This window comes from Punica granatum, chromosome 3 (assembly GCF_007655135.1).
Source record: "Punica granatum isolate Tunisia-2019 chromosome 3, ASM765513v2, whole genome shotgun sequence".
Classification (NCBI taxonomy): Eukaryota; Viridiplantae; Streptophyta; class Magnoliopsida; order Myrtales; family Lythraceae; genus Punica; species Punica granatum.
This window is the reverse complement of record NC_045129.1, coordinates 9170363-9198343: the sequence shown is the minus strand read 5'-3', so window position 1 is coordinate 9198343 and position 27981 is coordinate 9170363. Positions and strand designations below refer to the sequence as shown.

Genomic DNA, 27981 nt, shown 5'->3' with positions numbered 1-27981 from the left:
GAATGGTGTGACTTTATAATTCTTGAAAAAGGAAATGGCAAATCTTATTCTTTGTTGCTTATATATATATCGAATATATATTATATATTATATATTATATGTTATATATATACACGCAGAATTTTCTGTCTCCTCAATTTCCCATCATAAGAAGTCCTTCATCCACACCCGATAAAACAAATCGTCAGTTCACCGCGGCGCATTTAACTCCAAATATCACTTCCCAAATTGTCAAACTGTTGATTAATCTGTATTGTTAGCTCCCTGCCGGTTAATCGAAGCCATGAATTTAAGCAAAAATTACTCATCCTTTTAGATTTTCTATAAATGCTCTTCCTCATTTTCATACAAATATTTAATTAAATTCATCTTCTCAAGAATGAACATAATATTTTTCTTTTATGGATAAAGCTAGCAATTCAAGAGACGCATTATCATGAGTGGAGAATTTTTGAATAGGTTGATACGATCAACTAAAGATATTTCACAAGGAATCGAAAGTTTTTATACGGAACTATTAAATTGTGCATTTCAGCTTTTATATATATTGATTCCATTTATCTTATTTAATCTTTTTTAGAATAAATTAGGTAAATTTTATGACACCCCCTATAACTTGTAAAATGGCCAACACACTCCTTTATTTCAAAATTAGCTACACCACCCCTCTTTTCGTTAATTTATACTATTTTTTCTTAAATCGAGTCAGATTTTATTTGAGTAAAGAAATTAGGTATCGGGTCGATTTGTGCAGTTCCGAGGCATGTAATTCATGTGACAAAGTGAATATTTTCTTGGTATCACATCAATGACTAATTTTAGAAAAAAGGGATATCGATAATCATTTTATAAATTATAGGGGTATTTAAATTGTTTTAACTTTTCACATGAATAATTTGACCACATTCAGTGTGTTGTATGGAAAAGGGAAACAGATTGTGTTTGGGACCATTTATCTTGGGAGACATACAGACAGACATGGCAAGATTCCCCGAATTGATCTTAGAAGACCCTTTTTTAAAATTTTATTTTTTGTTTTCTATAAATAAAATTTACAATTCGACCGGCGATGGTGTCTATTAATCGGGCGTCCCATGAGAATTTTGAATGTTGTGCATGACGAACATGAGCTTAAACCTGGTTGTATTAGGAGGACTCACTTGATGCAATGTGCTTAATGGCATATGATATTTCTGCACAATTGTAAGATCTTCCAAGTTAAATAGAATTGAGTTTTGATTTTAATTAGACTGTAATGATTGTGTTGTTGAATTATACGAAAAAATATAAAAAAGTAAGAAATAGTTAAGAGAAAGTGATGATCGTATAATGACTATATTGTTAAATTGTTGAAAAAGCAATAAATAATTGAGAGAATTTAATATTAAAAATTGAATTAAGTATAATGAAACTGTATGTGAATTTATATATGACACCCACCTTTTTTAATTGAAAAAGTTGATTTTTATTGTGTAATGAGTAAAGTTAAAGTTAAAATCTTAAAATCAGATTGTAAAATCAAACGAGATATTAACATAGAAACGCAATTCGAGATTCCAAAATTGATGAGATCGCTTGGAATATTTACATCGACCGGGACCACTATAGAACACAGTCAAATATCTAGCGTTCAAATCAAAAGTATTGTTGTTGTCTTCCATGTGAGGGACCTAATGGAGCCATGAGAAGATCTTTTTCCAAGATATCAATCAAATCCCTATCCTCCCTTTCTATGGAGGGCTCAAGGCTGTCTGGGACCAGAATAGAAAGGTGGTCAAGTGGGCTGGGGCCCTGTGGGCCCATCCCATGGCCCAGAGGCTCAATCACCTGTTGGGGGAGCAAGCCCCAAGGCTGCCTCCTGCCTCCTCCTGGTCAGGCATGTCTGCACTTTTTTGATCTGTAAAAACTTCCTTTCTTTAATCAGCACCAACAAGTCCTCTTTGCACAGGAACAATGGCCTCAAGGAATGAGAGAGCCTGCGGATCAGGTGGGGCCACTGCGGAGACAGCTTCCTTGTTACAGTCTGTACTTTTTTCATATCATCTGTTATGGTTTCTAATTAGTGGCTATGAGGTATCCTTCTATTAATTTGTCCCTGTCATCTACCTTGCAAGTAATTCGTTCAATTTTCTCGTGTCAGTTGACACGAGATTTCTCTCGAATGGACTCATTAACGCGAGATTTCACTTGCAAGGTATCCTAAAAATACAGAGAAAAAGCAAATCTGCAATGCAGAGATGGGACCAGTGAATGTCAATCAAAGTGAATAATGTGTTTGTGTGGTCTACAGAGGGAGAAACGTTGTCATGGAAGTTCTAGCCCCCATCATTTGACAGAACCTTGTCCTCTTCCTTCCTGGGCACTTCTTATCTGCACAATATTCGTTCCCCCCTTTTAGCTCGAGCAGATTTTATAGCGTGAACCTGATATACGGATGCTCACACCCTCCCAATCGTGGGGCAAAAGCGCACATGAATTATAGCGTGATCTCATGTGGATCTGGTCCCACAATGATCCTGCTTAGCCATATGCTCTGCAATGAAAACATTTCCTTGGCTACTGCTCCATCGAGCCCGATATCCCTGTTCAATCATCCTCACATTTAGTACAACAGTGACCCTTCTGTAAGTTCATTCCGAACATTTAATGAAAGTCGGGATGCATCGCAGAGGAACCAATGAGTATATATTCAGCTGACTCAAAGTTCATCAAAAGCTTACTGACCACCAGCTGATGGACAGAATTATGAAAGCGTCAAAGATGGTTAGCTAATAAGTTCGAATGCAAAGTTTTGAATTGAAATTAAAAACAGATGATATCATAGTTACAACAAAGTTTGTCCCAAGTCTTCTCCCGCAACTACCCCACGAGCATCGGCCTTCCTCCTCGCCACTCTCCTACGTCGAAGGAATAGCTGCGATAGTTGGACAAAACACATCATCGCAGAAGCTAAGACTCTCGTGAACCATTGTGTTCTGAGCTATTGGGCTACTTGCTGAGCTGCTATTTGACAGTGACCCGAAACTAGCATTCTGCTGCAGCACTCCAGTAGGGGAGGAGCCTATTGAAGTGTTGATCAGGACTTCCCCTAGAGGACCACCCAGCGGAGACCCCCAAGAGTTGGGAGCACAACTACTCTGCTTAAGGGATTTGGTCCCCAGCAAGTCACTGCTTTTCCCTAAGCCCACCTGAACTGGATCCAGCTCATGAGATAGCCTGAGAGGTGAGGATGACGAGGAAGAAATGTCAGATGACGCCATGGGGATCGACATTGAGAGTTGTGTCCAATCAGATTTCAGATCCTCAGGCCAGGTGATGATCGGGCTGTCCAATTGGGCCTTCGGCCAGTTGTCAACGAACTGGTGGAGTGGTTGCTGATGATTGGATGCATCCGGGTCAGCGAAGTCGAGAAATGAGACATAGCTTTTAGTCTGTGATGGATTTATGAGGGAGCTTGAAGACACGAGCCCAAATTCAGTCTGCATAGAGTCTTCGACTGGGATCTCTTGGTCCGGAAGAAGAGTGAAGGCAGTTTGCTCGTCCGATTTTAGACTGACTGTGGAGGATTTGACTGAGAGATTATGGGCGCGCGGATCCAGCATTCTGCCACAAACAAAAAACAAGTAATATGTGAAAGAAATTCATAAACAGCGAGAGATGTAAGCGGTAAATCGTATGATTAAGAAACAAGATGCAGCAAATTAAGCTCAGAATTTGACACCATCAGTTACAGTAGGTAAAGGTAGTTAACTGGTATGTGATCATGAAATTCTCCTCGAGAAGGAATCTCAAGTGCCAACTACTTACCTCCATTACACCAAAGCGATGATGCCTCAGTGGGACCTACTTTTGATTGCAAGCTAAAAAGTGAGGAGCTAAGTGTATCTTTGGTTGTGGTCTCCAACCGCTTTCCTCTATGTGCTGTCTAATTTCCGAAATTTTGTTTGCTAGATTGTTATTCATCTTCTATATGTCATAGAGCTCTTGCTTCCCCCCCCTCCCTAATGCAATCTACTTACTGCTCAACAGATTTTGTGCTTTCCCTTGTTTTAATTGGCTGAATCCAGGAAGAAATAAGTTGAGCCTTCCAGATTAGCAAATATGCTATCAAATCTCCTTTTCCATATTGACTAACGTTACTTTCCACAGAAAATGAGAAACAGAAAGTGGACATCCTTTTCATGACCAAACATGAAAAGAAAGCGCGTAACTTCTTTGAATCACATAATTATGATATTGAAAGATGGAAATGCCAAATAAATAAATTTTAGAAAACCTGAAAAAAAAGTAAAAGGAAAGAGAGAGAGAGAGAGACCATGGTACACAGCCGAGAGAGAGAGAGAGAGAGAGAGAAGATCGAAATGTATTCTTCTTTTACCTGTCAAATTCGTTTTGCCTAGGAGGGAAGACATTGTTCAATCCGCCGCCAGTTGGACCAACAACCAAAGCAGAACTCGATGAGGCCACCGAGACCATCTTTGGGTTGGCAGGCCCAGAGGCGGCGGCGGCATGGCCAGTAATTTGGCCTTCCACAGGCTTTCTTGAACGGTGGCGGCCCCTATTTATGTGCTTGTCACAGTACTTCTGATCGGCAACAGCTTCTCGAGTACACCGCCACTTCTTCCCATCGGTCCGGCGGCACCGCCCAACATCAGGATCAGTGCTGCCAGAGGAACCAAGATGGAAAGAACCCCATCCTACTGCAGTATGCAATGGCATCAACAGAAAGAAAATTAGACGAAGCAAGCAAAGTGACCTAAAACATGCAACGAACCACATTTAAGCATGCATTAACATAAGTTCATGCTTGCATAGATTCCACTTGAGAAGATGTTTTATAGTGCTGTATGTCTTGTAAACTACAATACACGCAAATACAAAAATGTTCATCCTAATTCCTATATGTAATTCTGAACTATGCGAAACAAAAGCGAATGAGTTTCATAAGGTATATGATTATGAAAGTTCTCCTGCCCTGGAAGTATAATAAAACCAAGCACAATAGACGTGTTCTGAGATTAATAACTTATTTCCTAGTGAATTCACAGTGAGAAGTGGAGAGCGACTTGCATGAATTCGGATGCAAGGACCCAGCAGATGAGCCCGATGGACCGTAAGGATTGAAGGATCTCCTGAGAGGAATGAGCAGATTAGACGGAACAGGAATATTGGCGTTGAGGTATTTATAGATTAAGGCCTGATGCTCAAGCTCAATCCACTGAGATGGAGAGAACGGTCCTCTAAACCCAGCAAATGAACCATAACCTGTAACATAGAGCTTAGATTTTAGAAGAGCCATAAACTAGTAAACTAAGGGGGAAAAAAGAATAATTACTGATATATACAGACAGTAAGCAGAGTAGATAGGACCAGATTAGTCACCCTAAGAAGGAATGAAAAATAACCTTTTCAGGGTTGAAAAAGACTTATAGATAGCTATTTTTTTGGTAACAAGACTTAAAATGGATTCGCTTAATAAGATGCTCCATAAGAGGGCCCGACAAGCATATCATCAATCAAAGCAACGTGAGAATGTACCAGATTAAAACATAGCTTAGAAAAGAATTGGTTATTGGCAACTGGCAAGTTCCTTCATTTGATAATTGATACCAAATTTGCTACAATCCCATCTACAAACACGAAGAATCAACCCGAACCTGGACACCAAAAATGGCTAATTATTGAAGTAATAAAATTTCTTCCAAGCAAGACAGGAGACCAACGCAGCAAAGCAATAGGGCTCCCTAAAGCATGCCTAATCTGCTAAAACCCCATCTGACAAAAGCAAGAACCAAACCCAGAGAATACTATGAAATGGCTAACCAGTGAATGATAAAAGGAGCAACTTTCAGCCAAAATACAAGAAACCCTATAATGTACCAGCAGCATCTTTTGTGAGGAGGGTGACTTCTGGTCTGAGAGAGGCGAAGCTGAGCATACGCTCAGATCTCATCAAAGGGGTCCCGTGGTGCAATGGGGTTGTTGATTTAGTGACAGAGAGGCCATCATCTGCTCTGAGGACTTTGGTGGCCCTCCATTGCTGCTCCTCGGGCGGCTCAGATCCAAAGCCCTTGGATTTGGCCTCAAAGGCCGAGAACTGACCCGGCTCAAAACTAAAACTCTCCATGCCCACCACCCCACCATCCATTGTCGGAGATTCAGAGACCAATGGGATGAGCTGGGATGAAGCATCAAATCATGGAGGAAGAGGTAGCAGATTCAAGAATCAAGAAGGTGTAAGAACGGAGAGAGAGAGAGAGAGAGAGAGAGATGCATCTTGTTGAAGTATTGGGTTGAAGCTGATTTTTCCAAGGAGTGAGCTTAGAGGAAGAAAAAGGAATATAATTGGGGGGGAAGAGAGAGAGAGAGAGAGAGAGAGAGAGAGGTCTGTAGCTACTAGCTATGTCGTGTGTGAAGTGAAGTGGATAGTGGAGCAAGGGGGAGCTCGAGCTCTCCATATTCCGGCCGGACATGTTAGCCTAAATTTATCCACGTGTTTTTTTGGGCACTTGGAAAAATTGGGGAAAAAAAGAAGAAGGGAAAAAACACTTTTTTTTTTAATTTGTATTGCAATGATCGAGAGGAGTACTTTCTGTTCCTGTTCGAAAAGAATCAAAAGATGATGAGGAGGGTCATGATAGAGTTGTCGTCGGCTTGTTTCTTTAGTGAGTTATTGTTGGACAACTTGTTGAGGTAATTTGTGCACCTATGTTGCTCAAGGTCCTTGAGCTTTGTTTTTTATAATGATACTTGTTCTCGAAGTCTACTTCAGAAGATTGAATTGATAAGATTTTTTTTTTGTAATTTTTTGTTGCGCATTATGTGAATGATTTTCCAGTGATAGTAAAATCCTCATTACTCGCCAAGAAGAAATTTATTTTTTTTTCTTTTTAACTTCGCTGATGAAATTTCCTTAAAAATAAGGGTAAAATACATTATCATTCTCTGAGATTTTACGTAATAATACGCCACCTCATTCTTAACTAAAATAAACACTCTACCCACTTGATTTTATTAACTTATTAAGATAAACTTTTTTATCCTCAACTTTTATTTTCCTTTCACTTTCATCCTATCTTTGTTCTTTTAAATTATTCTAATCTCCAACATCACATAGTTTATTCAGTTTGGTTATACTATTTCAATTTTTGATAAACTTATTAATGTGTAATATTCTTAAAAATAAAAAAGAGAAGAGAACAACTCGTCAACAACCATTAGAGCTCTCAACGGCCTAAGGCAAGGGCATCCCATTCATCAGAAAAAATAAAGTAAGGGTGTCCGCTGACCAAACATCCACTCCTCAATATCAATATCCATAATTACTACATTTGATATTGAGAGATCACGCCGATACCGAATAATCGTGTTTCGCAGTAAATCACCAACACTCCCACGAGGTTACGAATGACTATTTTCAAGGTTTATAACATCGACCAAATACTGAGATTTTATAGGTCATAATTTAATATGTCAGTTTTACAAGTAGAGCCTCGCCAATGACAAATACTCCACCATAGGTAATCGAAGACCTTAATGATCACCGATAATTTCGAACAGAGTAGTTACAAGCATTATTTTTCTTTTTTCTTTTTTTTTTATGTATTTTCTTATTTTCAAAGTTTTTTCATCCAAAAAAATTCGCTTGTCAAAAGATTTATTGATGATTTAAATAATAAGAACCAAACAGAGATTAATTGTGTCACTTTGAAGTAATATTGAAAAATAATATTAATTAGAACAAATTTGAAAAATAAGTTAAAGAGACCAAAGGAATTTTTTTTAATTAAGTCAACATGGATAATATGGTGGATTATCAATCTTATTATTAAGGATGGGAGTGAAGTGTCTATTTTGATCAAGATTGGGTTACATTGTCATTAAGTAAAATCTTAAAGGGGGAGTATGTCTTATTCTAAAAATAAATATTGACCTCAAAATTGATTTGGATTAAGTTTTTTTTCCTTTCTTTTTGCCCCAAAAATTTTCCGGGGAAATGTTCTCCCAACTCAGAAAAAAAAAAAAAGAGGAAGAAGAAAAATCTCAGCCTCCTCTCGTTGACTCTCTCTCTGTGCCTTGCTCTTCCTCTGCAAGGCGAGCTAGTGAGTTCGGAAGCCATGGCCGTAATTTCTCCACAAGCCCTGAAATCCCCGCTCGCTCCGCTCTGCCACTCTCAGCTTCCTCAGCCTCAGTTCAACAGGAGGAGCAGTCGTACCTTTCAGTCCGTAATTAAGCCTGTGAATCGAGAAGCCCTCGCAGCTCGGACGCGTGTCGTCGCGCGAGCTTCAGCTTCCGTGTCTGGGTTTAGCCCCGACATCAGCGACAAGCTCGGTGATGTCGGAATCTTCAACGCCGCCGGCGAGCCCGTCCTGTTCACGGACCTCTGGGACCAGAAAGAGGTCTAATGAAGTTTCACTGTGTCCTGCTCAATTTGGCCCTAATTCTCCCGCTGATGGTCAAATTCGTTTTTTTTAATTATCAATTTTACTGATACCAACGTCTAAAAGTTTCCTTTTGTGGGATGATCATGTGATGTAATATGATCATTTGATGACAACGTTTGCATTTGTTCTTCCAGGGAATTGCCGTGGTTGCTCTCCTGAGACACTTTGGATGCTTCTGCTGGTAATCTTCTTGTCCCTTGCCTGTTAACTAGACTAGATATGTAAGGTGATCGGATTGTTCTGATGGCGTGTCTCTACCGCTTGCCGGTGAAAGTTGGGAACTTGCTGCGTCTTTGAAAGAAGCAAAACCACGGTTCGATGCAGCTGGTGTCAAACTTATTGCTGTCGGTGTTGGTGAGCCCCTCAAAGCTCGGATGCTTGCTGAAAGGGTATGTACCCTCTCTCCCCCTTTTCATCGAATGGCGTTAAGTAGCTTCTGTTGTTTGGCTGGGTGAAAGGTCTGTGATCATAACATCTTCATAACAGAGCGTAATGTTCATTGCCTGTTTGTAAATTCAAATTTGAGAAGTTAACCATTGCTTTAGCCGGTGGAACCTGTCATCATTCATAACACCGAGTTTTGAATGCAAAAGAGAGTCAAATGTTTCGGATAGATCAATTAATATAGTGTACTATGAGTCTATGACTATTTCTGTGTTCTAGGGAAGATGTTTTCGTACTTGCTGTTATATATTACAGGTCTATGTTGTTGAACTTACATATAGAAATGCATAGGCTTTGATCTGATTCTCTTTGTTCTTACCTTTTAGTTACCGTTTCCAATGGACTGCCTCTACGCCGACCCCGAGCGGAAGGTATGAAAACTCCTTCAGTTGCAACATGAAATTTGAGAAAGATTTCCACCTAAATTAATGATTTGCTAACTCCAGGTATATGATGTTATGGGCTTGTACTTTGGCATTGGTCGTACATTTTTCAACCCCGCAAGTGTAAGTTACTTTTCTTATTGTTTTTTCTTTAATCAACTTGTTTCCAATTACATGGGGATGTAAAGAGATTAACGCTCGAATTTATTGGCCTTCATGTTGGGTGTGATTATCTGTAACTAGATGAAGGTTTTCTCAAGACCGAGGTTCGAGGCTATGAAGAAAGCCATGGAAAACTATACGATTCAAGCCACTCCAGATAACCGGAGTAGCGTTCTCCAACAGGTTCAGATACCCTGGCCATTCAAAAGTTACTCACCTACATAATCCTTCCGGTATTTGTCATTACAGATTGATAATTTTGTACATTTTCTTCCCTTCTACTAGGGAGGGATGTTCGTGTTTAAGGGGAAGGAGTTGTTATATGCACGGAAGGACGAAGGAACTGGGGATCACGCCCCTCTAGATGACATATTCGATGTCTGTTGCAAAGTTCCGGTTTCATAAGATCTCATCAACTGATATCAGTCTTCACAATATTTGTATAGATATTTGTATACATGTGCCATCTGTGTATCCCAAAATCTGAGGCAGGTTAACTTCATATCAGCTTCGAGTAATTAATAGCTTAGGGTCGGTTTTGATGAAGGGCGCCTGGAAAACTGTGTATTATGTGTCATCTGTTGTAGTAATTTTTCAGGTATGTCCGAACAATGGATTGCATTGTATTTGCTTCTACTACTTGACAACAGAGCATTAAGCAGTTGTTACTGAATTTTACTTTTATCGGTTTATATTGAGGTAATTCTCAAAAACATCTTACGCCTTTTGGTTTTTGATGATCTAGTTTTTCTCTATCCTGGTGTTCAACTTCAGACTGATGCTTCCCCCGAATTACAATGTTAGAGCCTGCCTCTTCGATACAAGATACAATGCGACCTCTATTCAGTTTCCGATATCAACTCTTCAATAAACCCAGCAGGAAGTGAAACACAGAAAAGAATTGAACGGTCGGCACTGGCCTGATTGATCAATCATCCCCAAGAGAACGGGACATATCAGTAAAGCTCAGGCCTTCAGGTTGGAGGTTATGGCCTCGACGTAGAGTAAGAACTGAGCAGACGAGGACACAACTTATGTTGTTTCCTCGACACGATTGTTCAGTTTATGAACATTCGGCACTTCTTCCAGTCCCGGGATGCTCTACAGAGTAGGACGTATACTGGATGATTAGCTCTTCAGACAATGAATTGCGTGCTTTTGGTGGAGAACCTGTGGATGGGCATCCTTGTCTCGGACAAGAAAGCTTTGCCTCTGGATATGTTCAAGGCCGTAAGAAGGGCCCAATTGCTGATGGACCTCTTAGACCACGGGCCGAAAAGCCCAGTCATCTTGGAATTAGAAGGCGGGAGTGCAGGCCTTTATATAGGGATGGACTGGGGAGGTTCCGCTCCTAAATTTTGAAGCCTTAGAAAAATTTTCATATATATATTTTTGTTAGAAAGGCCATAGGCATAGTACATTAAAATGAAAATCCTAAATATCTAATAAAATGACACGGGTAGTCCCATTGGGTATCGAACTTAGAACCTCTGAGTCACCAGGCGAGAGATATGCTACTACGCTATACCTTCTCTCCCGATTCATATATTATTTTAGTTGATCGAGAGGAGCCCAAAACAAGAATGAAAACAGAAACCTTTCAGTTCACTCCCCATTCTCTCAACATTAAAGCCTCTCTTTCTCACCTGGAATCCCCTTAGTTTGAAAAAAGAAATCTTCATGTTCACCCCTTCTAAGACCTCGCCTTCAGTTCAAATTCTGCATCCATTGCTCTATACACTAGATTATTAAACCCGTGCTTTGCAAGGATTTTATAAAAAATATTTCATTGTAAGAATTTAAATACGAAGATACCAATTGCTATCATTTTATCATTTATATTAGTGTATAGAAAATTTTATTTTTATATTATATAAACTTCAATAGGGTAAATTGCAAACCTACGCTAAATAATATTAATTGAAGAGTTCAAGCAAATAATTTATGTAAAATACTTCATATAAATAATCACAATCATCAATCTAATTTATAGAAAAATTATTTTAAAATCCTAAAAATTTTAAATTCTTAGCTTTAATTAATGAAAGAACAATAATCATAAAATCTGTAAATTTTTAAAGTTAGTATTTAGCTTATTTTTATTCTCAATCATATTTCATGTATTAAGTTTCATGAGTTAGGATAACTTTCGATAAAATGGGATCGATGTGAGATTTCTTAACAGAGCTTTTATAAAGCTAACAATGTTTTTAAAATTTATTTTTAAATTTTAAATAATTTCTAATTTTCTCAAAATTATGAATATTATTTGCTAATGAAATCCTCAAAATTATGAAATAACGGTAAATGATAAATATATTTCTTTAGTTATATTTATTTCTTTATTGACAATAATAATAATTATTTAATTTCTATATTGTATATTAATTTATTAAGACATTTACTATTGAATATATATATATATTTATTTATTTATTTATTTGCAACAATGCGAATATTAATTTATCAAGAATTTACTATTGGATATATTTATTTCTTTATATTAGTAATATTTATTACTATTGTGATTTAAAGTCTATATTGCATACTAATTTATTAAGACCTTTTCCATTGTACCCCTATTTATTAAGCTGGATACAACTTTATATATTGTATAGATAGATGTATACATATTTTTTTGCTCCCCAAAGATGTGACCAATTTTATAAGAAATAAAACGAAAGAAATCCTCCCACTTTTCTCCAAATAATTACCATAATCTACTTGTAATGACTAATTTTACAAAAATAAAATAAAATGAAGATATCAAAATTAACTTCTAAATTTCAGATAAAGCGAAGACGGAATAAATATTAAATTTTTATAATAATCTAAAGGTCGTCTCAATTACGCAATACGTGTGTAAAAGGACTAGGATATATATAATACTATTTTGAGTCATAAAAGAAGACCCAGAATCTAAATTTCAGATTCTCATATAAATGGAGAAGAGAAACAAAGGAGTACATAACAATTCAACTGATGAATATTAAATCAAGGATTTCTAAATTTCAAGCCGAAGGCAAAAGTCATTTATTAAACTCCAAATTCTCATATAAAATCTTTATTAATAGACAATCTTGTCATAGAGATAGACGAGTTGAATCAGTAGATTTTCTATAAACCGTTTGGGTACTTCTACACATCAGTAGATTTTCTATACATCAATTGGGTCCATCTATCCATAAATTTGGTCCTTCCCCACATCAATTAGGTTCTTATGTACAATAATTAGCCCCTCCATTAGTTAACCGTTAGTTTTGGAAGTCCATGGCAATATTAGATCGGTATTTCCGTACCATTCTGGGGCTAATTTATAAATTTCATTTTATATATTTTTTTAGTGAACTGTGAAAATGGTGTTGAAGTTTGGACAACCTCCAGTTTGATCCTAAAAAATTTTTACCACCAAATATGGTCCCTGAAATTCACAAATTTATTTTTAAAAATTATTAAAAAAAAAAGAAGGGAGAGGGGAAATCGGTAGTGCCCCACGCACCTAACCCCGCGACGACCAGAAGAGAGACAAAGTGGAGCGTCAAATGGGAGCTCCCCTGCCGGCAACCTCCTCCCCCGCTCCCAGTGAGGTCGACAGAGGCTCCAAAAGCCTCTAGCAACCTTGCTTGGGGGGACATCGCATGATTTTTTTGCCCTTTCTAGTGAGCTTAATCGAGGCTAAAGGAGTGGATCTTGAGTTGCTCAATTAAATTTCAATTCAAGCTTGAGTAAGCTTGACCGAGCTCAAATTCAAGCTCAACATTTCCAAATCATATCGCCTTGAACTTGCCTATATTTGAGCTCGACATGGCTCGGTCACACCCGTCCCTTTTGTCTTATCATCATTCTTTTTGTTTAATTAAGCAATAATTCAAGAGAAATGTCTCAAAAAAAATGGTGCCTTCCATAAAGAGAAAATGAGGTTAAATCAAACGGGTGAATGTCCCTGTCAGTACATTCTTGATGTGAATCCAAAAAAAGGGATGCCCTATATCGTCATGAAGGACTCAATGCTTCGATAACCTGCAAGAAGAGAAATATTGCAAGGGACTCCCTATTTCTCTCTCCGATATTTAAGTAAGTAATTGGAAGTAAAATGAATGAACCAATGAACTGAATTAGAAGTTACATAGGATATTTATGAACATTCCCTCACCAGTGGCAGTTACTTGGAAAGGGGATTCGCAACTAGAATTGAATAACTGTGCTTGCTTGTCTTCAATGGGCTTTTGGGCCGCCCTCTATTGGGCTCACTTTTGGGGCCTCTATTTCGAGACCCATCATTGGCCTCCCTAGCGTCTTTTTCCACAGGGTGCGAAAAGACGGGTTTAATTAACCGCGGGTCTCTTAAAGCCCCGTTTGTTTCGTAAGAAATTTGATTTTAACTTTGACTTTAACTTTAACTCAACACACTACACAATAAAAATACACGTTTCCCAAGTCAAATTTATAATCACATCTCATTTGTCTTTTTTCACAATCAAAATCAAAATCAAAATCAAAATCAAAATCAAAGTAATTTTAACTTTAAATCCAAACGGTTCTTGTATCCTGACAACTATCTCGTGGGATTACTCGATGTGGCTCATTCAGATCCCTCTTTCGTGCGATGAATCTGGATAGCTTTCTGCCCCCCCCTCTTGCCATGCTGGCTCTGTGAAAACTTATTGACCTTTGACCCTTTAATGGCTGCTTCATTTGAATGTGCACTTGTTGATTTAACAGGGGGTTCCCGTCAATCTTCATTTCGCTTCTCTTTCTTCACATAGCTTGCTTTGTGTACATCGAATTTGTTGCTTCACTTGGTTTTCGACTCTTCGCGTAGCTAAACTTGTATTTTTCGTGTCAACAGTTGGCTTCGCTTTGCCGAATTTATTTTTCTTGGATTTGCTTCATTTATTTCTCGACATGACATTCAACTGAAACATTTACTCCACCTGAAATTGCTTAGTGTTCTCGTTTTCTGAAATGCATTGGTATTGCATTTTCCTCAATATTGCTTTGGTACCTCGGAGCTGCTTTGGCACCGGCTTTTCCTGAAGGTGCTTTGATCTCTCAAACACGCTTTGGTTAACTTGCTTTCTCGAAGCTGTTGCCTCAATTCTTAGAAGCCGCTTTGACTACCTCGATTTCTCAAAATTGCCTTGATCACTTTGATTTTTCGAAGATCACTTCGATTTCTTGAAACTGCTTTGATCAATTCGATTTCTCAAAGTTACTTTGACCACTTTGATTTCTTGAAGCTGTTTTGACACTTCGATTTCTCGAAGCTACTTTGACGCATATCTCACGTACTTATATTTCTTTTTAATATACTTTGTCGTAGACTTTGGCCCAGGTTGTGAGTTCACCTTGATGTGGGTTGTACGACTAGACTTCCTCATTGAGCTTGTCCCCGTCACCCCTATCTTTGGGCTTCACTCATTTAGCCCATAAATGCACAGTGCCCGCATCTCATTTTTCATTCCGGTTCACCTATAATCACCTCCTAATAATGCGGGGCTTTTTCACTAACCACTCTTTCGGGTTAGCCATGTCGTTGTCGCAACATACTATTTAAGGAGGGTGATTCTTATGGTGTCACCTAAACGGGTGAACTCCTACCGCCTCGTAAACATTATCAATTTACGAGATTTACAGCGAATTTTCGTTGGCTTCGACAACTTGTAGGCTTCGACATCCTCATGGCTTCAGCAGCCTTGTAGGCTTCTACGGCCTTTTGCTTCGACAACTTGTAGGTTTCGACAACCTCATGGCTTTGACAGCCTTGTAGGCTTCGGCAACCTCATGACTTTAATAGATAACACGTTGATTTAGTAGATGACATTTCTTCCTTCCGTATCTTTTTTCACTCTCATAGTCGATGTTGCTCTTGGCATTGGCTCGAGCTTATGTATTTGGAGTTGGTGAAACAATTCTAATTCTCTGCTTCCATCTTCGAAGCCGTGAAACTCCTCTCTCCGCGGGTGATCAATTCTAATTTTGCTTTTGCGCAATTTGTTGTTCCTTGCAATTTTTGCTTCATAGAGTTTGCCATTTTTCGCAGCATCCAGCTCGATTTCTTCTGGCTTTTTGAACCAGGGATGGCTTAGCATTGCGATGCAGTCATTATTGAGCTTGTCGGTCCCTCATCGGCATTCGAGGCTCACTGGCTTTTTCACGTCCTTTCCTTTTTCTTCTTTTCGCAGGCAGAGCTGTTGGTCCTCTGCAGGGATCAGAGTAATTGTCCCTGCTTGTTTATCAAGTGCAGGAACTTGAAACTGTTGTTGCTTCCACCGTGCTTGTTTTCTCTGCTTTGCGATGTCCAATTTCACCTCGCTGAGTTTGTTCTTGCAGCTTTCGCTTCGTTAAGTTTATAGTCTTCGCGCCAATGGGACTCCCAAGGATGTTGCCCCTGAAATTTTTGTGCTGAGACAATTATATAGGCTCCTCAAACAAGTGAAGATGACGAACTTGATTCAATTAAAGTACATGAGTGGATTCCTTTTCTTCCTCCCCACCATGGCCATTGACTGAGGTTCATGTAGGCACAAATCTTTTTCTGGCATATTTATAGTGATGTTGTGGTCGCTGGTGCAAGGGAAATAAAGGGATATCTTCTCAGAAAAGGCCCCGTGTGGGTAACTGCAAAGCAGGACGTGGTCGTCCGGTTGTTTTAGTTGTCGGTTACGATCTCAAAATGATCGTGTTGTTGAACACGAAGGCCATGAACCTTAAAACGACCATGTACCGGGTCTAGGGACAATCTTTGATTATGTGTCAGATCATTGGACAAGTCGAAGAATAGCCACCGAACTTTGGCATAGTTTAGGAATCTATGTCGTTTCAAGGTATAATAATGTAGAATTGTGGCTGAAACCTCAACATAACGTTAGAGGTATGTTGTATTGAATTATATAGTGCCTATACATGATATGTTTAAGGAAAACAATAAATACAATTAATTACATTATTATAATACGATATCTATATAAGGAATTCTAGGATTTCAATCGGTATTTCCTCTATTACTCCCCCGCAAGCTTGACGGGGACTCCTCCACGTGAAGCTTGGACCGAATAATAGAAAAGCGTGCAGAAGATAACCCTTTGGTAAGACCGTCAGCAAGCTGATCATCGGAACTGATAAATTGAATATGAAGCTGGCCGCGCATAAAACGTTCTCGAACAAAGTGATAATCTATCTCTATATGCTTTGTTCGGGCATGGAAGACAGTATTCGCCGTTAGATAAATGGCGGAGATATTATCACACCAAAGGGTCGGAGTTTGGCGATGGGAAAAACCCAACTCCTAAAGCAGCGACTGGAGCCAAATTATCTCTGCAGTGGCATTAGCAAGGCTTTTATATTCAGACTCTGTGCTGGAGCGAGCCACCGTCCGTTGTTTCTTCGAGCTCCAAGAAATCGGATTAGATTCAAGGAAAATAATGAAGCCACTAACAGACCGCCGATCATTGGGATTCCCGGCCCAGTCAGCATCAGAGTAACCATGAAGCGCTGTAATAGATCCCGGTCAAAGATGAAGCCCATATACCTTTGAGGTACCGAAGAATCCTCTTTACTGCAAGCCAGTGAGTCACAGAGGGATTATGCATGAATTGGCAGACCTGGTTAACAGCATAAGCAATGTCTGGTCTAGTGAGAGACAAATATTGTAGACTGCCAACGACACTGCGGTAGAGGGAGGGATCTTCAAATGGGTGACCATCATGAAGAGACAGTCGAGAGCCAGCAGCAACCGGTGAACTGATGGGCTTGCAATCAAGCATGGATGTCCGGACAAGGATGTCATGAATATACTTGGACTGTGTAAGATAGAGTCCTGTAGAGTCGGACCTGGCTTCCATGCCTAAGAAGAAGTGAAGTGGACCGAGATCTTTCATAGCAAATTCTTTATGCAACGCTGCCAAGATAGACTGAAAAGGAGCTCCCGGAGTCCCGGTTAAGATGATGTCATCAACATAAACTAGGAGGAATATAACATAAATGGAATGCCAGAGGATGAAGAGAGAAGAGTCAGCCTTCGAATCACGAAATCCGAGCTTAAAAAGGAAGTTGCTCAGACATTGGAACCATGCACGTGGAGCTTGCTTAAGGCCATAAAGAGAGCGTTTGAGACGACATACATGATGTGGCCGAGAGGGGTCAATGAACCCCGGAGGTTGCGACATATAGACTTCTTCGGAAAGATGCCCATGAAGAAAGGCGTTCTTCACATCAAGTTGTCGAACAGGCCATTGCAAGGAGATGGCAATGGAAAGAATAGTGCTAATAGTGACAGGTTTGATTACCGGACTGAAAGTCTCCTCGTAATCAACACCTTCTCTCTGATTAAATCCCTTAGCCACCAAGCGTGCTTTATAGCGATCAATCGTTCCATCTGCCTTCTGTTTGATCCGATACACCCACTTGCAGCCAACGACATTCTGAGTAGAGGACGGTGGAACTAAATCACAAGTGTTATTCAGAAGCAAGGCCTGATACTCCTCCTGCATGGCAGCTTGCCATTGAGAATACTTGCGTGCCTGAGCAAAGAAACGCGGTTCCTGCAAAGTAGAAGAGACAGAGAAGGCTGTAGGATGACGTGAGATAACAAAGCGTGGAGGAGGCAGAGATCCATCCTTAGCCCTTGTCACCATGCCGTGAGTGTTCTGAGTTGTAGGCAGAACAAGAGGAGCCCGCTCAGTCTCATTTGAATCAGTAGCAGCCAAAGCATCCTCAACAGAGTCAACAAGACCTGTGGACTGAGCAATGACCTCAGGTGCAACATCTGTCAGGGTGGTGGATGTAGATGGAAGGCTATGCAAGACAGCGGGTGGAACAGGAATCTGTGTAGTCTCAAAAGGTACTGAAAAGGTATTACTGATATTGGAGGATAATGTACCAGTAGCAGTAGCAGGGTCCGAGGATAGCCGTCCAAGTTCCACTGAAATAGGCGCACCAGTTCGGAACGGGAAGGATTGCTCATCAAAGACAACCTGAGGAGATATGAAGATACGACCAGTGACAGGATTGAGACATCGATATCCTTGGTAATGTGAGGGATAACCAAGGAAGACACAGGGTTGAGAGCGAGGTTCCAACTTGTGACGATTATAAGGACGCAAATAGGGAAAACAAAGACATCCAAATACTCGTAGATGGCCAAAATTAGGCGGGTGACCAAACAAAATTTCATAGGGAGATTTGAACTGCAAGGATTTGGTCGGCAACCGATTGATCAGATAGACAGCTGTTTCAAAGGCATAGTCCCAGTATTTGGAAGGAAGAGAAGAATGAAAGAGAAGAGAAAGGCCCATATCTACTATGTGACGATGTTTACGTTCTGCTGAGCCATTTTGCTGAGGTATATGAGGACACGAAATATAATGAAAAATTCCATTGCTTTGCAATTCTGCTTGAAAAGCAGTAGATAAGAATTCTTTGGCACCGTCCGACTGGAAATATTTGATTTTATGTCCATAAAGATTTTCTACTTGAAGACGAAAGGCACGAAAAATTTGTAAGACGTCAGACCGAGCTTTCATGATATAAAACCAGGAAAATTTACTATAATCGTCAAGAAAATGAATATAGTAAACATTCCCCGTATGAGAAGAGATTAGTGCTGGTCCCTAGATGTCTGTGTGAACAAGTTCAAACAAGGAATTGCTCTTATGCATAGTAGGAGGAAAAGAACAATTTATTAATTTGCCTTGTTGACATGCAGAACAAATCAATCCAACATGATCATTATTTAATTGTAAGGAAGAACCTAGAGCTTGACGGACAATTGGAAAAGACGGGTGACCAAGACGTTGATGCCATAAACTAGTTGAGGTAGAAGCAGAGAGAAGGGCCTGAGGATGACTGGTGGGCCTGTCTTTTGAGTGGAAGCAATAGAGTCCATCCTTAACCGGACCTCGCAAAAGCTCCTGGCGGGTTCGTTGATCCTTAACAATGAAACAGTCAAGGTGAAGTTCAAAGAAGCATGTATTATCTCGAGCAAACTTAGAGATAGATATGAGATTTTTGGATATATTAGGGGCATATAAAATATGGTTTAAGTGTAGAGGATGAGAGGAGAGTTTGATAGTGGAAGAACCAGAGGCAAGTACGGGAAGAGATTTACCATCCCCAACATAAATGTGATCGGAATTTAGTGTCTCATCATGAATGTTTAGGTTGGCAAGGTTAGAGGTGACATGATGTGTAGCACCCGAGTCCATGTACCAGTCGAGGTCATGAATTCCCTGAGAAGAAGCTTCAGCAAGATTAGCTTGAACATCAGAAAAGTAACTGAACTGACAAAACGGGGTAATATGGCCCGGTCTGTTGCAATTCTGGCATAGAACCGATGAAGAAACTGGGCTGTGAGGAGATGTTAGATTGGATTGGGCTCGAAATGGGCCGGACCGAGAAGGCCCAAAAGGTGTGAAGGCTCCTGGTTGAGAGAAGGTGCCAGGCCGATGGTTTCGCGGATCTCGGGTTGATTCGTATCGGGTCGGGTTGAAATTTCGACCCGTACCGCTGCCATATCTTCCCTGTCTTGCGGGAAAATTAGGGTTAGGGTTATGCATCCCCTTTCCCGAGCTCTGGAAGCCAGACGCCCCCCGAGAGCCTCCTCGCCCATTCCAGTAGCCACTGGAGAAGGACCCGCCGCCACCGCCGCTGCCGGAGAATCCCGAGCTATAGCCACCGTAGCTGCTGCCATCATTCCAGGTTCCTCTGCCGTAGCTGCTGCCATCATTCCAGGTTCCTCTGCCGCTGCCTTTTCCTTTGTTCTTTCCTTTTTCTCGATCTCCATTCCTCCCTCGACCGTCTGTGTAATTTGCTTCGGTGGGAGGCGGTCCAAGGATGCCAGAAAGAGGAGCTGAGACCGACTGCTCATGTATGGCCGCATAGGAACGGCGTTCTTCATGCCCCATGAGAAGTGAGGTGAGCTCGTCAATACCCATGGTTATCATCGTGTCAGATTTGGCTAGGATAAGGGGCTCCCATTTTGGCCCTAGACCAGTGTATATACGTCAGTTAATTTCTGCTGGAGTCTTAGGTTTTTCGATTTGGGCGAAATTAAGGGCTTTTTGCTTGACTTTATTGATGAATCGCAGCATCGATTGAGAGCCCTTGCGAAGATCACGCCACTGCTGCTCCAAGAGGTCCTCTTGAGCTGCTGTCTGGTTGAGGAAGGCAGTTTCCAGGGAACGCCAAGCTTCGTGGGATGTCTTGGCAGAGAGTATGGTGACGCCGATGTCTTCAGTTACTGCAAGCATAATGCAGGTCAGTGCAAACCTGTCTCTGGACACCTAGTATTGATGCTCTGGATTTTGCGAGATACTGCCGTCTTGTCCTTGGACAGTTTTGCTGGGTTCTGGTACTTGACCCTCAGCGTAGGAAAGGAGGCCATAGGTCTCTAGTAAGGGACTCATAATACCCTTCCAGAACATGTAGTTCTGACCATTCAGTTTAACTTGAACAGTAGGAATAGAGGAGGGAGGGTTTAGAATTGAGGTAGAGTCAGCCATAATTGGTTTAAAGATCAGAAGAAAGTTGGGAAGAGGGAGAGAGGAGATAGATTGATCAAGAAGTAGGTTGACGGGATCGAGATCGAGTGTATAGATTACTCGATCGTTGGCTCTGATATCATATAATAATGTAGAATTGTGGCTGAAACCTCAACATAACGTTAGAGGTATGTTGTATTGAATTATATAGTGCCTATACATGATATGTTTAAGGAAAACAATAAATACAATTAATTACATGATTATAATACGATATCTATATAAGGAATTCTAGGATTTCAATCGGTATTTCCTCTATTACAAGGCGTGGACTATGTAGAGAGGAACTGCATACCATCATGGATGAAGAAAGAAGGACAATCGTTTTTAACCATGTCAAAGTTTCCCTCTCTGATATAAAATAGAACTTCAAATTAAAGCCTCAGGGTATCCGAGTGCTTCGGTGCAGTTATCACCCAAACAAATACAGACACATGTGACAAAATCTCATCAGAGGAGATTAGCAGCCTTTGCAAGCAACTCCTCGATCACAGTATGTATAACCTCTGTATGTCGAACAACATCCCCTTGTCGTCTCCCATATCAAAGTTGGTCATGACATAGGAATTGCATGAGAAATCCTTGAAAAGAAACGAAGTACTTGCAGTTTTCATGTCGGTGGAGCCACCGCGGCAGTGGGCTGCGGAGGACCGTGTCGTAGATATTACACCACGGAGTAAAAAGTTCTCTCTCGCTGCTTATAAGTTGGCTCTCCTGATCTCTAGAGATGTTCTGGAGAGAGTCTATGGTTGAAATGCACATCTTTTATTTCATGGTAATAGCCGCTGTGTCTGCAACTAGTTATAATTGTGATTGTGATCAAGCAATTCAACTATATAATGTATTGAATCAACTTTCTTGAGCCCATTAAGCAGCAAACCAATTGGACACACACACACACACACACACACACACACACACACACACAAAGTTATTTTTACTGCTCTGCTCTTTGGAATCATCATTAGTTGTAGTTGCTTAGGTAATTAACGTCATCAGCTTATGATCATATTGAATCATGATTATCATTAATCAAACATGCAGCGGATCAAACTGTCCACGATCATCTTCTCCCTTTTTCTTCTAGAAACCAAAATGATCCCTCCAATTCACTGGCAAAATCTCAAAAACCTTCCTCATGGGAAACTGGCAGAGGGTTAAGAACTCATGTCATTTGTAGCAAGCGATCGATTTTGATGAGTGATCAATACCATAACTTAACAATTTCTAGGGTTCATAGAGAGGGATGAGAATGAGGAAGGAGAAATCACTTATTTAAATTGATGGCGGCTTCTAACAATTGAAGGAGAGTTGTCAGTTTGATTTCCTTGTTCCTCGCCGACATCTCATCGGGCGCTTGGCATCGTAGGCCTCGAGCCTCTCTGTGTCAATGAGTGCAACATAGGATGGGTCCATCCGATTGCCCTGGTCATTGGTAATGATCTCGATTCTCGACGCAGTCGTTACTGTCGTTGGTTGAGATGCGGCCATTGTCGAGTCTGTTGGTCCTCCGAAAACACAGGCTTCAAATCATTAATCTCACGCTTCTAATCCTTCGACTTAGGCTTCTAATCCTTAAGGCGTACGCCTTTACTTCTTAAACGTAGGCTTCTGATCCTTCTCTCCTCCCTTGTAAGATTTGACGAAAGCATGAAAGAGGGAACGTGACTCCTGTGGTAGCGGTTACAGACTCATGTTTTTCGCCTGGACAAGTTGGAAAACCGCCTCCGATCAAGCTTGGTGTCGAACATCCTCTTCCCATTTCAGACTGCGGTTTGATCCTCCCCCATCGTGCTTAACAATTCGGGAATCTCTACAGGTAGCCGGGATCATGGCCTTTCGTGTTGAGTTACCACAGACGACGCCATTGATGTGAATCGGGAAACGGGGTTACTAGTGTTCAATGGCAGCACGATAATGAAGAGGATCCTCTTCATTCGCAGAGTTACTAGTGTTCAATGGCAGCACGATATCGGAACATTAGTGTTGATGTAAACCTGCAAGAAGCGGAATATCGGGAGGGAATCCCGATTTCCCTCTCCGATGCTAAAGTAAGTAATCGGAAGTAGAATGAATGAATCAATGAATTGAACTAGAAATTACGTACCTATAGAATATTTATGAACGTTCCCTCGCCGGTGGCAGTTACCTGGAAAGGGGATTCTCAACTGGAATTGGATAACCGTTCCGCTTGTTTTCAATGGGCCCTTGGGCCGGGCTTACTTTTCAGGGCCTCTATATTGAGACCCATCACTACAATCCACGTCAATTCTGAATCACAACGTTTTTATAGGTGTAGGAATTATGGGGATTCAATCACATTCCTTGTGTTCTCAGTAAAGAAAAACCAGAAATTGGGAAAGGCAAATTGAAATGTCTTTCATTCAGTCTCTCACTCTCTCTCATATTCCATATTTCCTGGGCCAATTCAATTTCGTAGCAGACAGTGAAAGCCTAGGGGGCACCTCTTCTGTGTGAATGAATGACTTGGATTCTTTCTCTGGATGAATTGAATCGTTAGAGTTCACCGTCAGTGGATTTTGCATGTTCATTATTATACTAAGCGATTGCAATTTTTTTAAAAAAATTGTGAATGATATGATCCAATGGCTAGATTTATTCAAGAGTTAAAAAGAGCATACTTTTAGTTGATCCAATGTTTCGTATAAATTCAAAGAAAGTAGACGGCTTTTTGAAACTTGAAGTAGCAAACTTGTTAAATCGACTCGCTGTGATTTATTTAGATCGTACTATATTCTTGCGTAGATTTGAAATTATGTATGGAAAAACGTATTCCATATAAGAACACTTGTGATGAAAATCCTCAACACTTTGCCACCCCATCTAAATTTGTTAGTTAAGTTGTATGCCCAAAAAAAATTTGTTTGTCGATTTTTTTTTTGGAAAGTGTTTTCCAAGATATTCCATTTCTCTAATTTTATTTTCTGTGAGATTATTTACATTTATAGAGAGAGTAGTATAGTAATAGCAAATGCCTTTACCTGAAATAGAGGGAATCCAAATTTTATCCTCACCTTTTTTTTTTTTTATATGAGTCGATCCTCGCTTGTTATACTTCTCATCCCGCTTCATTTCTCATTCTCCGTATGCCTAATTTCATTTATAACCGAAAAGAACTAGTTGTATTTACAGGGTAAGGAAAGGAAGACGAATCCAAGAAGGATCCTTGTGGGGGATACTTGGACGGCTTTAATGTGTAGACCTTCGAGCACCTACATGCCTTTTCTTTTCTTTTTCTTTGTTTTCCTGAAATATATATGCGTATTCAATTTGGGATTTATGGCTTAATTACTTTCCGGGTTTCAAATTGATATTTCCTTTTGAATTTTCCAAAATTTTCCCCTTTTGGTTCTGAAAAAGTCATTAAGTAAGGGCCTTTTGGAGTACAAGAAAACGACCAAACTAAGAGACTGGTTCAGCCTTTATCTCCACCCCATAACCTGTGCACCAAAATAAATACCAGAAATTTAAGGCAAAAGGAAAAAGGAAAAGAATTAAATTAAATAAAAAAATGTGATGTGAATATTAGTGCACTGTGCAAGAGAAGAGAGAAAGAACGAAAGGCTAGGGCTTAGCTATACATATATACGGTAAAGCCATTAGAAGAAAGAAACTGAAGAAGAATCTTTGGTGAATGTGACTTGACCCCAATTGACCATGACCTCTCAGAGATGAGTGATACAGAGAACCAAATCTAATCTGTGTATATAGCTGTGTTGCAGTTCAGAGGTACAGGGCGGGCAATGTGGGTTTGGATATATCTCTGTCACTATGGACTCTGGAGATTTCAAAAGAAAAAAGAATAAAGGAAAAGGAAACAAAAAATAACTTATGGAGGTTGTACTTTTAATTTGAATGATAATGAAGTAATTGAGGTTTAAGGTAGAAGATTAGGGAAGCGTTGATATTATAAATATTCTGCTACAAAAGAGATCTCACATATACATATATAATTATGTAGAAAGCCGTAATCGATGAAAGTCGTATGTACAGCTTGGAGGGATATCTTTCTTTCATATCTTTGATATCCACCCTGCAACATGGGGTCAAAAGGCCAAAAAAAATTATTTTATCCCTTATAATAGGAAAACTTGTAAGAAATAAACAATATGATCAAGAACACAATATTATGTATAATTAATAGCGTTGGTTCAAGTAGTCGTGCGCCCTTTCTCGTGAAAGGGATCTCGGGTTCAAGTCTTGTAATAGGAGAAAATGCATGATTGGGAGCATTTTACTTCTCAACGAGCCAACTAGAAAGGCTCGAACTTGGATTAGACGGACTCAATTAATTAAACTTATGAATACTAGATTGGTGCAAACAGAAGAAACAGTAATATATATTGTTTCGCATATATATATACACACACACGCTCTCTTTGTTTTCATCGTCTGATTCATGTATATGATCGAATTAAACATGAGTTCATGTACTTACTCAAATAGATGAATTATATTTATTAGATCTCACGTATCGACATATATATGGCCGAAAAAAGAGAGAAAAATATCAATACTTCCATGATAGTTAGGCTATAAACCAAAAAGATCTGAACAATATTAGCCGGCCAATATATGTTTTATAACGTATATCCCTTGAAGCATATTCTAAATCATAGATATGATCGGATTAAACTAAACTATAGACTTTTTGGTATATATTAAAACTAGGGACATACCATACCATTCATCTATCGTTGTTGATTACAACTTACAAGAGGAACATGACTGATCCTAAGGTCGTTCTAGTCACTGGCTGCGCAAAGGGCGGGATTGGATACGAGTATTGCAAGGCTTTTGCTGAGCAGCATTATTGCCATGTTATCGCATCGGACATCTCTTCCCGCGTGCCTGACATGTTAGAACTCAAGGAGGAGTCCTCTTGCAATGTTGAGACGATGGAGCTCGACGTCTCCTCGGACGAGAGTGCCACGTCAGCTGTGGATAGCATCATTTCCAAGCATGGTCGTATCGATGTTTTACTGAACAATGCTGGCATTGGTAGCGTAGGTCCATTGGCTGAACTTCCCTTGGAAGAGATTCGAAGGGCTTGGGAGATCAACACTCTGGGGCAGCTAAGGCTGATCCAGAAGGTCGTCCCTTACATGGCAAATCAAGTTAGCGGTACCATAGTTAATGTTGGGAGTGTGGTCGGGAAGGTCCCGACACCATGGGGTGGGTCGTACTGTGCTAGCAAAGCTGCTGTACATGCAATATCTAACACTTTGAGGCTGGAGTTGAACCCTTTTGGGATCAACGTGGTCCTGGTGGTTCCAGGGGCAATCAGGTCAAATTTTGGGAATGCGACAGTGACGAAACTATGCCACCAAGAGTGGAAATTGTATAAGGAATTCAAGGGGGCGATAGAAGAGAGAGGGGGAGCATCGCAGGTCGGTAAGTCGACCGATGCAAGTTTGTTCGCTAGGCATGTAGTCAAGAGGGTATTGAGCCCGAAACCCCCTAAGCAGATTGTGTTTGGCCATATGACGGGTTTGTTCGCTTTGCTTTCTTGGTCTCCCCTCTGGGTGAGAGACCTCTTCTTTTCGAATCGTTTCGGCTTGAACAAGAAAGTACGATAAGTATATGTTAAACTCTTCTGATCTTCTCTAGCTCTGATCCGTTTAATTAGCATGATCTTTTTGTTCTTCAGTCGAAGTCATCTCCCTCGCTTGCATGACTGAGCAAAAAAGAAGCATCGGTGACCAGCACTATCGATCATTGAATTAAGCTTTGATCACGTGATATATGAGTCCGGGTATGCACAGTGCACAAGCATTCATGTACGTACAAGTCGGTGTCAACTCTCACACAAAAGCAACACACATACGACTATGATAAAGCTTGTGCGGCATGCGATCGAGCATATCCATATATGTTCGCGGGCGTAGCATTGGGATCCTAGAACAAGTCAAATTAACAAACAAGCAAAAAGAGAACTGCTTGTAGGGATCTTTAAGGAGGAGGGAGACGAGATGATGTGGAGAATTGATGTATGAGAAGGAAAAAGAGAGCCATTTGCACACATTTTCCCTATCCACAGCCAATCATAAAGCCATGTCGTGAAAACAAAAGAAAGCACAGCTTTGCCGAGGCAGGCAAAATTGGCTCCAATTCTTAAAAACGTTCGGGGCAATTTAGGGCAAAGTCCCGTTGGAGGAATTGCATTGTTCCTGTTTCCTCATCATTGCATCAATCAAAGGAAAAGTGGGGCAATTATTTCGATGCCATCTCTCTTGTCTCTCTCTCCCTATTCGTCCTTTGGGGTTTTGTTTGGGTTTTCGAAACCAAATCATTCGTGGATAGAAGATCTGTCCCGTGAAGTTGAAAATGATCGATCAAGAGACACGCATAAATTTTCCATGTAGTGAATCATGAGGTTAGGATTTCGATTTGGATGGCGAAGTTCAAACTCATAGTCCCAAAATAGGCCAGTGTCGGGTGGAGACCTCGATAATGCTAGTGTTTAACGCCGTCCTAAACTAAGGCCAAGGTAGTCTTACCAAGATATGTCATTTTCAAGCCAATCCTGGTCACATGAGCAATTCCCGGAGAATCGATCGACCTGTGGCTTCTGTGGCTTTTCTGAGACTAAAATCTCCACGGTTGACAATATTAATGAATTATGACGAACATATAATGATGCACACTAGTAGAAGACCAAAGAAAGCAATCCATTTGTTGTCGAACATGTCCTCTTCTCTTTGAGCGTTTGTCAAATCTAACATTTTCAAATCTAGTACCGATCTCATAACGAGAAATCCTTAATTGACAATGATTTGTGGCGCGATCGACAAGCTAAGGAGAATAACTACGACATAAGATAAAGGCAACCCAATAACTCAAAGAAGGCAACCCCTACTATGTACTTACGAATAAAATGTCTCTTATTTTCCATCGATGTGCTATGTGATAACAACTATGTCAACTAGCCAGTTGAGCTCAAAAGTGAATGAAATCAGAATAATAACGAGTTCCTCTCTTGTCCTT

The 27981-nt window shown here is 40.2% G+C and overlaps 4 protein-coding genes across 5 annotated transcripts; 3 read left to right on the top strand and 1 right to left on the bottom strand.

Annotated features, from left to right (window-relative positions):
- Positions 1–2659: 2659 nt before the first annotated feature.
- Positions 2660–6419, bottom strand: LOC116202037 (growth-regulating factor 1). The gene is made up of 4 exons (XM_031533545.1): positions 5881–6419; positions 5071–5265; positions 4379–4700; positions 2660–3603 (listed from the first exon to the last, which is right to left on the bottom strand). Exons 1-4 carry the CDS (start codon positions 6146–6148, stop codon positions 2898–2900), a joined length of 1491 nt encoding a protein of 496 aa, XP_031389405.1. The 5' UTR covers positions 6149–6419; the 3' UTR covers positions 2660–2897.
- A 1583-nt stretch (positions 6420–8002) lies between these two features.
- On the top strand, positions 8003–10146 carry LOC116202098 (thioredoxin-like protein AAED1, chloroplastic). Of its 2 annotated transcripts, none has more exons than XM_031533624.1 (7): positions 8003–8399; positions 8579–8625; positions 8719–8833; positions 9215–9259; positions 9335–9394; positions 9521–9616; positions 9719–10146. In XM_031533624.1, the coding sequence occupies exons 1-7, from the start codon at positions 8118–8120 to the stop codon at positions 9836–9838; spliced, it is 765 nt and encodes a 254-aa protein (XP_031389484.1). In that variant the 5' UTR covers positions 8003–8117; the 3' UTR covers positions 9839–10146. The 2 variants fall into 2 exon arrangements, with proteins under 2 accessions (XP_031389484.1, XP_031389483.1); XM_031533623.1 differs by having other exon boundaries at positions 8005–8399; positions 9515–9616.
- Positions 10147–19988: 9842 nt separating this feature from the next.
- LOC116198895 lies at positions 19989–21202 on the top strand. The gene is made up of 2 exons (XM_031529163.1): positions 19989–20347; positions 20521–21202. Exons 1-2 carry the CDS (start codon positions 20336–20338, stop codon positions 20824–20826), a joined length of 318 nt encoding a protein of 105 aa, XP_031385023.1. The 5' UTR covers positions 19989–20335; the 3' UTR covers positions 20827–21202.
- Positions 21203–25527: 4325 nt separating this feature from the next.
- Positions 25528–27089, top strand: LOC116201458 (short-chain dehydrogenase ptmH-like). The gene has a single exon (XM_031532704.1). It carries the CDS (start codon positions 25719–25721, stop codon positions 26571–26573), a length of 855 nt encoding a protein of 284 aa, XP_031388564.1. The 5' UTR covers positions 25528–25718; the 3' UTR covers positions 26574–27089.
- Positions 27090–27981: the final 892 nt, after the last annotated feature.

What these genes read in the sequence shown, in the direction of transcription:
- LOC116202037 (XM_031533545.1), bottom strand. Translation starts at nt 6,148, where the DNA reads ATGGATGGTGGGGTGGTGGGCATGGAGAGTTTTAGTTTTGAGCCGGGT. An exon ending in CCTCACAAAAGATGCTGCTG is followed by an intron (nt 5,266 to 5,880) that starts GTACATTATAGG and finishes TCTATGTTACAG; the next exon opens with GTTATGGTTCATTTGCTGGG. An exon ending in AGGCAAAACGAATTTGACAG is followed by an intron (nt 3,604 to 4,378) that starts GTAAAAGAAGAA and finishes TGTTTGTGGCAG; the next exon opens with AATGCTGGATCCGCGCGCCC.
- LOC116201458 (XM_031532704.1), top strand. Translation starts at nt 25,719, where the DNA reads ATGACTGATCCTAAGGTCGTTCTAGTCACTGGCTGCGCAAAGGGCGGG.
- LOC116202098 (XM_031533623.1), top strand. Translation starts at nt 8,118, where the DNA reads ATGGCCGTAATTTCTCCACAAGCCCTGAAATCCCCGCTCGCTCCGCTC. An exon ending in CTCGGATGCTTGCTGAAAGG is followed by an intron (nt 8,834 to 9,214) that starts GTATGTACCCTC and finishes CTTACCTTTTAG; the next exon opens with TTACCGTTTCCAATGGACTG. An exon ending in CATTTTTCAACCCCGCAAGT is followed by an intron (nt 9,395 to 9,514) that starts GTAAGTTACTTT and finishes ATCTGTAACTAG; the next exon opens with ATGAAGGTTTTCTCAAGACC.